This window comes from Dendropsophus ebraccatus, chromosome 1 (assembly GCF_027789765.1).
Source record: "Dendropsophus ebraccatus isolate aDenEbr1 chromosome 1, aDenEbr1.pat, whole genome shotgun sequence".
NCBI classification, from domain to species: domain Eukaryota; kingdom Metazoa; phylum Chordata; class Amphibia; order Anura; family Hylidae; genus Dendropsophus; species Dendropsophus ebraccatus.
The window spans coordinates 14,566,907-14,575,856 of NC_091454.1; the positions used below are offsets into that span (position 1 = coordinate 14,566,907).

At 47.8% G+C, this 8,950-nt stretch overlaps 1 protein-coding gene across 1 annotated transcript in view; it reads left to right on the forward strand.

Annotated features, from left to right (window-relative positions):
• SMC1B (structural maintenance of chromosomes 1B) overlaps positions 1–8,628 on the forward strand; it is a 38,474-nt gene extending 29,846 nt beyond the window's left edge. The window contains exons 22-25 of the mRNA XM_069967878.1: positions 6,009–6,160; positions 6,584–6,653; positions 7,700–7,810; positions 8,340–8,628. Coding sequence (XP_069823979.1) covers positions 6,009–6,160; positions 6,584–6,653; positions 7,700–7,810; positions 8,340–8,441 — 435 coding nt within the window. The 3' untranslated portion in view covers positions 8,442–8,628. The remainder of the gene's footprint in view (positions 1–6,008; positions 6,161–6,583; positions 6,654–7,699; positions 7,811–8,339) is intronic.
• Positions 8,629–8,950: the final 322 nt, after the last annotated feature.

Consider the following 8,950-nt stretch of genomic DNA (forward strand, 5'->3'; position numbering starts at 1 on the left):
GGCACCCACTGGCTGAAGACGACAATGGTGAGTATGTGCTCCTATATAGGTGAGTATATTCCCCCTGCCCTCCCTCCCAGGCCGCCATTTTACTCCACATAGGCAGCTCTCCCTCTCCAGTCACTTGCAGCCCTCCCCAGGCAGATGCTCCTCTCCCCTCAGTCGGTAGCAGGCCAGCCCTCTCCACCATTTTATTTTTATTAGTGTCTCTCTCTCTGGGTGCCACTGTGAGGGATGTCCCTCCCCTGACTGGGTGCTGCGCAGGCCGCAGCTTCCCGCACTTTTCCTTTTCATGTGGCTCTAGAGACCATACTAAAGGATGCTCCGCCCCTTTTCCCTAAGCCCCGCCCCTTACCGGGTGCCGCGGCATCCTGCCCTTTTTTCCCTATATTGTGGCTCTCCAGAGTACACACAGGGCTACCTCCGCCCCCTCCTGATATGCCCCGCCCCTTTTCGGGCGCTGCGCGGCCCTCTTCATTACTTCTCATTATGTTTGGCTCTCACTGGAGCCTGCTCTGGGGATGCCCCGCCTTCTCAGGTAAGCCCCGCCCCTTCCGGGTGCCGCGCGGCCCGGAGAATTGCGCCTTTTTTCTTAACTGTGGAGCCTGCACTGGAATGCTCCGCCCCCTCCCGGCAGGCCCCGCCCCCTTCGGGAGTCGGGTGGGCCTCAGCATCCCACCTTAATCTTACCTGTGGCTCTCGGTGGAGCCTTCACAGTAAGATGCTCCGCCCCCTCCCGGTAGGCCCCGCCCCTTTTCGGGTGCAGCGCGGACCGTGGCATTCCCCCTTTTGGCTCTCTCCAGAGCCTGCACTGAGGGATGCTGCTTCCCCCTCCCCCTGCCATGTGTGTGTGTGCGGTCTCCTGATGGAGCTACCACACACACTACCCTTCTATTCCAGCAGCTTGGGACACTTGATGCATCTCTCCTGCCACCTACTGGTGGAAGTGGTTATTACACCATTACATATATGAGAATGGCTTGCATCATGTTTTATTATGGCCAATGTTCCATATAATGTTCCAGCAACCCTTGGTCTGCAGATCCAGCATTTTTGGTGCTGGTTGACACCTCTGTGTCAGATTTTATATATATAAGATTACATTAATACTTATATACAGACACTCTGGTTCCCCTCCAACCACATACGCACAGACATATTCCCCATCACCATACAGTGTTTCTGTGCCCTCAGTGAGATCCTCTGCTACATGGTGTCACGAGGAGTTCATGGAACCAGACACGTTACCCGCTATCCAGGCGGTGTATCTGTGCTCTGAGCAGAACCCTCTGCTACATGGTGTCACGAGAAGTACATGGAACCAGACACGTTACCCGCTATCAGGTGGCGTATCTGTGCTCTGAGAACCCTCTGCTACATGGTGTCACGAGAAGTACATGGAACCAGACACATTACCCGCTATCAGGTGGCGTATCTGTGCTCTGAGAACCCTCTGCTACATGGTGTCACGAGAAGTACATGGAACCAGACACGTTACCCGCTATCCAGGCGGTGTATCTGTACTCTGAGAACTCTCTGCTACATGGTGTCACGAGATGTTCATGGAACCAGACACATTACCCGCTATCAGGTGGCGTATCTGTGCTCTGAGAACCCTCTGCTACATGGTGTCACGAGAAGTACATGGAACCAGACACATTACCCGCTATCAGGTGGCGTATCTGTGCTCTGAGAACCCTCTGCTACATGGTGTCACGAGAAGTACATGGAATCAGACACGTTACCCGCTATCCAGGTGGTGTATCTGTGCTCTGAGCAGAACCCTCTGCTACACGGTGTCACGAGCAGGACACGGAACCAGACATGTTACCTGTTTCCAAACAGTGTATCTGTGTTCTGAGCAGAACCCTCTGCTACACAGTGTCACGGTAAGTACACGGAACCAGACACGTTACCTGTTTCCAGACAGTGTATCTGTGCTCTGAGCAGAACCCTCTGCTACACAGTGTCATGGTAAGTACACAGAACCAGACACGTTACCTGTTTCCAGACAGTGTATCTGTGCTCTGAGCAGAACCCTCTGCTACACAGTGTCATGGTAAGTACACAGAACCAGACACGTTACCTGTTTCCAGACAGTGTATCTGTGCCCTGAGCAGAACCCTCTGCTACACAGTGTCACGGTATGTACATGGAACCAGACACGTTACTCGTTGACAAACTATCTCTGAGCAGAACCCTCTGCTACATGGTTTCACAAGCAGGACATGAGACCAGACACATTACCGTTCCTAAGGGGACTACTGTGTTCTTGAGGCAGAATCCTTTGCTAAATGATGTCGCAAGCAGGACATGGAACCAGACACATTACCTATTACTATGCTGTGTTCCTGTGCTCTCACAACAGAACCGTCTGCTACATGGTTTGTTAGACAGGTTATGGGACCAGACTCATCACCCATTGCCAGTCGTTGTTCCGGTGTTACTCAGAGCTTCCAGTCCTGTCACTCACATCACCCATTAGCGGGCGGTGCTTCAGACCTGCCTCTCATCTTCATGACATAGATTCCTTTACTACATGATGTCAGACATAGAACTGGACATGTTACCCCCTCCCAGGTGGCGGTACAAGGTTATTCAGACCTCTCCCCTCTGCTGCATGATATGGCTCCAACTACATTACCTGTAGTTCGGTGTGCACAGATTGTGGTAACCTGTTACACGATGTAATACACCACCTTCAGGTCTGCTCACTATCCTGGTGATGCTGGGCAGTTCTCGTATCCAGTCCTCATTTACATAGGGACACAGTCCTGTTCTCTTCCCTGCTCCCAGAGCACACACTGTAGGCTTCTGTTTACAGGTCTGACCAGGCACGTTACCTGTTTCCAGTCCAGGTATTTGTATCTCTTGAATGCTGGTCTTCTGTTACTTACTGCTTGCAGCTACTCTGCTCGTGTTACCCTGTATATTACCTTTCATCCTCGTAGGACTTCCATGATCTGTGCCTGTCACTTCAGGGGATCATCATGGGGTAACTTGTTACTACACCATGTTGTCTTCTATATGTTTCCACTAACAAGTCTCATTACCTGCTCTCAGGCAGCGTAACCTTGTTGTATTCCTCTTGGGCTGTATCCTTTCTAAAGCCCAAGCATCCTGCTACGTGTCCCACTACACGAGGTACAGAACCCCTCGCTTTACCTGCCCCTGGACTGTTGGACTCTCATACTCTGGTCCTCTGAGTGGCCGGCAGCATACAGATCCGGTCACTATTTCATCCTGGTACTGTCAGGGTAGTTCTTCTGTCCTTTGTCTGGGCATAACTACCATGTTCTGGCATTTGTCTCGCTGGCTGTTCCCCAGTAGTATGGCTTGAATTGCTTAGGCCGTCCCCTCTTTGATCTGGATGAAGTGAGGCCTCTCTGCTCTACAGGTAAAACAGTAAAGGGTTTCTTCTACCCCTGGTGTATGTAGGACATCAATTGCCTACATGTCTATCACAGTGCTACTTTAGGACTTCTCCTTCTGCATCTGCCTATGGCCAACATGGCAAGTATTTAGTCTTCTCTCTTAGGCAGCTGCAGTGTCACAGGGTGAGGATTTCCTGTTTACTGCCTGCACTGTTTCTCTACCGTCCTAAGCATAGGTGTATGGTCTCTTCGTGGTCTAGCTTCTCCAGGTGTCCTTGCTTGGCCATATGGACTATGAAGCATTGCTCTCAGTTCAGGGTTTTGCAGTGCTCCCGCTTACACCATTACTCCTTCTCCCTGGCTTAATGCACTGTTGTGCATGACCCCCCCATCCTGGGTTTGGTTTTTTACCACTCAGTCAGAAAATCTTCAAGCAGCCCTTCCCTCCTCCAGGAGGATGGAATATTTAGTATAAGTATCCTCCTGAGGACTGCTATTCCGTAATAGTTTCTTCCGACAGGCAGGTGTGGGTTTCTGACCCTCACTGGCCTCTATGAGCACTCCTGCTTGAATTCCTTGTCCTTGGTCTTGTTGTTGACTGGCCATCCCCCTCCCTTATGTTGTCTCCCATGTGGATTCCTTGAGAACTTAATCCCTTAAGGGTTTCCTCTCCTTGGAAACAGGGTTGTTCACTGGCCCATTCTGGCAGGACTTACATTTGCTGTTCTGCTCTTACCAAGCAACGTCTCTGCTCACCCTTTGAGGCGTTGGTTTCTGGATCTAGTTTACATATGGACTCTAGTCTATGTATTACCTGTTGTGCCCATTGTCCTGTGACAACTCCCATGCCCATCAGCCTTACCTTGACCTCCCTTGACAGTTTTCTTCTGGGACTCCAGGCTCTCGAGTACCTCTAGGCTTCCTTGGAGCGGAGTGTTTTATATGATCAACCTCCTTTCTAAGGCTCTAACAGCCCATGGAGTTGTTTTAACCCCGGCTTACCGGCTTTCCTCTGCTCCTCTTTTCTGCCGGGCACTGCGGGGTACCAGGTACTACTGTACTCCTTCCAGGACAACTTACTCAAGATTCTGATCTTGTTTTTCCTTCCTTCCCTGGACTGCATTATGCTTGGACAGCTTGATTCTTCTTATTAACATGTGTTTCTCAGATGGGATAACTCATGTCATAGACCATGGCTTCTCTTGTGCTCAAGTTTTGTCTTCTCAGTGAAGACTGTACTCCTAGGCCCATGGAGCTTCCAGCCTGGCCATTCTTCCCAGCTCCATAGTCAAGGACGCAGCTTCTCCTGCATCTCATGTGGCACCTTCTATGAGAGACGCTCAGTCCTCTCTCTCCTTTATTTGACGCCTTAGACCTCTATGTGCCATGAAACATTTTCCAGTCTCTCCCGTCATGGTTGTATTTGCCTTTTATTCTATTCTACCTCAGAGTAAGTCCCTGCCGCCTGTGGTCACCCACTTGGCTGGGCGTCTGCTTTTTTTCCCCACATCTAGCCTACTAGTTCTGTTGGACTCGATGTTACATCATGTTGCTGGCTTCCAGGACGGACACAACCCACTCTGTCTGCCGTGCAGCACGTTGCTCCAGGGACTAGACATTTTTTCCTTTGCTGCGGACCTGTAGGGGTTTTCTCTGATGCATTCAGCATCATCCCTTGCTCTATTCCTAGTTGATGGTTGTGTTGGTGCTATTCTGTGCCTTCTCACCAAGCGCTCTTGTCTAGCGGTTATCTTTCCCACCCCATGGACTGCTTTTGGACGTCCCATGGTATCTGTGTCCCCCAATAAGACGCACGAGAAAAGAGGATTTTTTACTCACCGTAAAATCTCTTTCTCGTAGTCTTCATTGGGGGACACAGCACCCACCCATTTTCTTTTGGGGTTTTTCCTCGGTATGGTAGTTTTCTCCGTTTTTGGTGTTATTCCTACTTTGCCTGTTCTTGACTTCTCCTACTGCTCTTGTACAAACTGGTTTAGCTCAGTGCCTGTGGGCGGGTATATCCTGCTCAGGAGGAGTCACTTCCTTTGTTTCTCTTAGTGTCAGCGCCTCCTAGTGGCAGCAGCCTATACCCATGGTATCTGTGTCCCCCAATGAAGACTACGAGAAAGAGATTTTACGGTGAGTAAAAAATCCTCTTTTTGCCAGAGTACCCCTTTAAGTGTTTTAAATTTTAGGAATCACATAAGTCTAAGTACTGGAAGAGTGGAGATTTTTTAAATAGAAGTAAACTACAAATCTTTATAACTTTCTGACACCAGTTAATTTGAAAGAAAAAGAGTACCCCTTTAATTCACCAGAAGTGACTCCTTTTTCCAGAAAAAGAACTTGGCCACTAGATGTCTCCCTTCTCTCCAATTGCTGTCCATTGCCTTTTGTTAGGGGAAACCTGTCTCTAGTATCAGAGACAGCCAATCAGTATACAGTAAATGGGGGTGGGGCACATATATACAGTGCCGCTATAACCTCACACCTATGTCAGTCACCATATTCAGGGATCAGCTGTGGTTTAGTTGGGGGGAATAGTAGGCCGGACCTGTTTGTTACTGTTAGCCATGAGACTCTAATATGGATGCAACCTCAGTATTTTATTTATTTCAATTAATTTTTTTTAAGGCTTTCCTCAGTCCTGAAAATCCAGAAGAGCCGTACCTAGACGGGATTGGCTATAACTGTGTCGCACCAGGAAAGCGCTTTATGCCGATGGACAACCTATCAGGAGGAGAGAAATCTGTAGCCGCTCTGGCCCTGGTGTTTGCTATTCACAGGTAACACTGACCAGAGGAGCTGTTGTGTGGTTGTAATAGAGAATAGAATAGCTTGTGCTTAGGGCTAGCTATGCTGCCATTCACCATCAGAGGGCTTCTTTATGATGGGCCAAGGGGTCATGGGTATGGGATAAGTAGTGTAATATGATCTTTAAGAGGTTTTTTATGTGTTTGTTGAAAGATAAAGTGTTCATGGATATATATTAACTCATTTATATGAACCCCTGTTCTTAGCGCCTATTGTTTACGATGCAGGGGGACACATCTGACCTCTAAGACCCGCCATCCCCTTAAGAATGAGGAGGACCCTTTTATTCTCATTATCATTGGCATATTCTAGTTATGTGTCAAGATACAAATAAACAGACGGAGACGTAGCTCAATGTCATTTAGGACTGACCGCGGTCTCCTTTGTTCCTTCAGCTTCCGTCCTGCGCCATTCTTCATTTTAGATGAAGTCGATGCAGCTTTGGACAACAGTAACATCGGCAAAGTAAGTGACCGCATTGAAATATATAGGTTATAAGTGTATCCACATTGTCTCGAGGTTTAACACCAGTCATGCTGGACAGTATCTATAGCTCTATATTTCTGTGTGGATATACAGTATTCTTCTATTGCTGCAATGTATTGTAGATTAGACCATCGCTTTCATGCTGCTTCAATCAGGGCCGTCCCTATTGACGTCACTTCCTGGATAACATGGTGATGTCACTTCCTGGATAACATGGTGATGTCACTTCCTGGATAACACGGTGATGTCACTTCCTGGATAACATGGTGATGTCACTTCCTGGATGACAAGGTGATGTCACTTCCTGGATGACAAGGCGATGTCACTTCCTGGATAAACATGGTGATATCACTTCCTGGATAAACATGGTGATGTCGCTTCCTGGATAACATGGGATGCTCAGTGTCCCTCCAGTGCCCTGTGTCCCTCGGTGTCCCCCGGCCATCATCCTCTCCAGCAGCCAAAGCCCGCACAGCCCTGGGAGTCGGGTCATGACATCACCATGTTATCCAGGAAGTGACATTACCATGTTATCCAGGAAGTGACATCACCATGTTTATCCAGGAAGTGACATCGCCTTGTCATCCAGGAAGTGACATCACCTTGTCATCCAGGAAGTGACATCACCATGATATCCAGGAAGTGACATCACCATGTTATCCAGGAAGTGAAGCCTTGATGCAGTAGTAAGTGCAGGGAAAGAAGCACTTTATGTGCATTTCCCATAATAAGTGTATATTGGTGATTTGTATAACTTTTGGGGGGCAATACAATACTTTAATAAAAATTTTCACCGGACTTCTCCTTTAAGAAAGGCTGCGTCTTCTTATATCTAAGGACCCCATAGCAGACACATGGTCTACTATGATACGTATGTCCTTGTGCTGAAGCATCATGCTAATAAGTTATACCATGCACTTTCTTAGTATGGATGAGAGGTGACGCTATATACTTACATAGGGGCGTACATCCTAGGATATCCAGTGTGTATAGACCCTCAGTCACGCTGCTATATTTCTATCTAGGTCACAAGTTACATCAGGGAACAGTCCCGAGAGCAGTTTCAGATGGTGGTGATTTCCCTGAAGGAAGAGTTTTATTCCAAGGCGGATGCCCTAATCGGAGTGTGGACAAAGGTAAAAAAAATAACCGGCCGTATATCAGTATACAGGACGAGAGACGCACGACTGCACACAAAGGGGTGCGAGAAACGCTGCTGCTTCCTTCCAGAAACAGCACAACTCTCAGTCTGTACGTGGCATTGCAACTAAAAAGAAAATGGTGCCAAGTTGTAAAACCACATACAACCTGGCTGGGAAAAAAGGCTATGTTTATCTCATCCTGGATAACTCCTTTAAGGACAGAGCCCCCCATACATCCACACCAAACATGCAGCAACCTGCTGTGAGCTGAGCTTTATTGTTCCATTCCTATTAAAGGGATTATTCAGAATTAGAAAAAGCTCAGCTACTTTACTTTTGCAAAAACAGCTCCACCCCTGTCCTCAGTATATGTGTGGTATTACAAGTCAGCTCCATTCACTTAAATGAAACTGAGTTGCATACCCACCCCAAACCGAGGACAAGAGTGGCGCTGTTTCTGGAAGAAAGAGGCCATGTTTTTCTAAGTCTGGATAACCCCTTTAAATGTTGTTTGGTTTTCCAGCAAGAAGAATTATCCAGCCACGTGCTGACTCTGGACCTTACCGTGTATGAGGAGGAAAAGGAGGAGGAGGAGGAGGGGGAAGACACTGGGAACAAGTCCTGAGAGCCGCCGCTCCTCCGGTTATAGATGTTACCTATAAATTTACTTTGTGTTTCCCTATGGTTCTTCGCTGTAGCATGGGATGAATTATGAAATGCTCGGCTATAGTTGTAGCGTTCACTTGTTTCTGTTACGTCAGGAAATCTGTATTTTTTTGTTGAACAGAATTAAATTGATGAGCAGATTCTGATTTCTCTCATTTAGTCATTTGCCATATCCAGGTCTCCTAAATAGAATAATAAATGGACCCTCAGAGCAGCGCTGTATATCTCTATACCCCATATGCAAAAGAAAACTGCAGAGACGCCATCACGTGTCTCGATGTCAGTGAACTAGCCAGACCTTCCTCCGGGAAGGAACAACCAAGCCAAGGAATGTCTCCAATCAAGGAAACCACCCAAGCAAGGTATCCATCCACAGACAGCTGTTTCTGGTTTTTTGCCCCTCATCAGTGTGGAGTAGGTTTCTGGCTAGTGGGAGCAATGACTAGTAAGTGCATCTCTATACCCCAA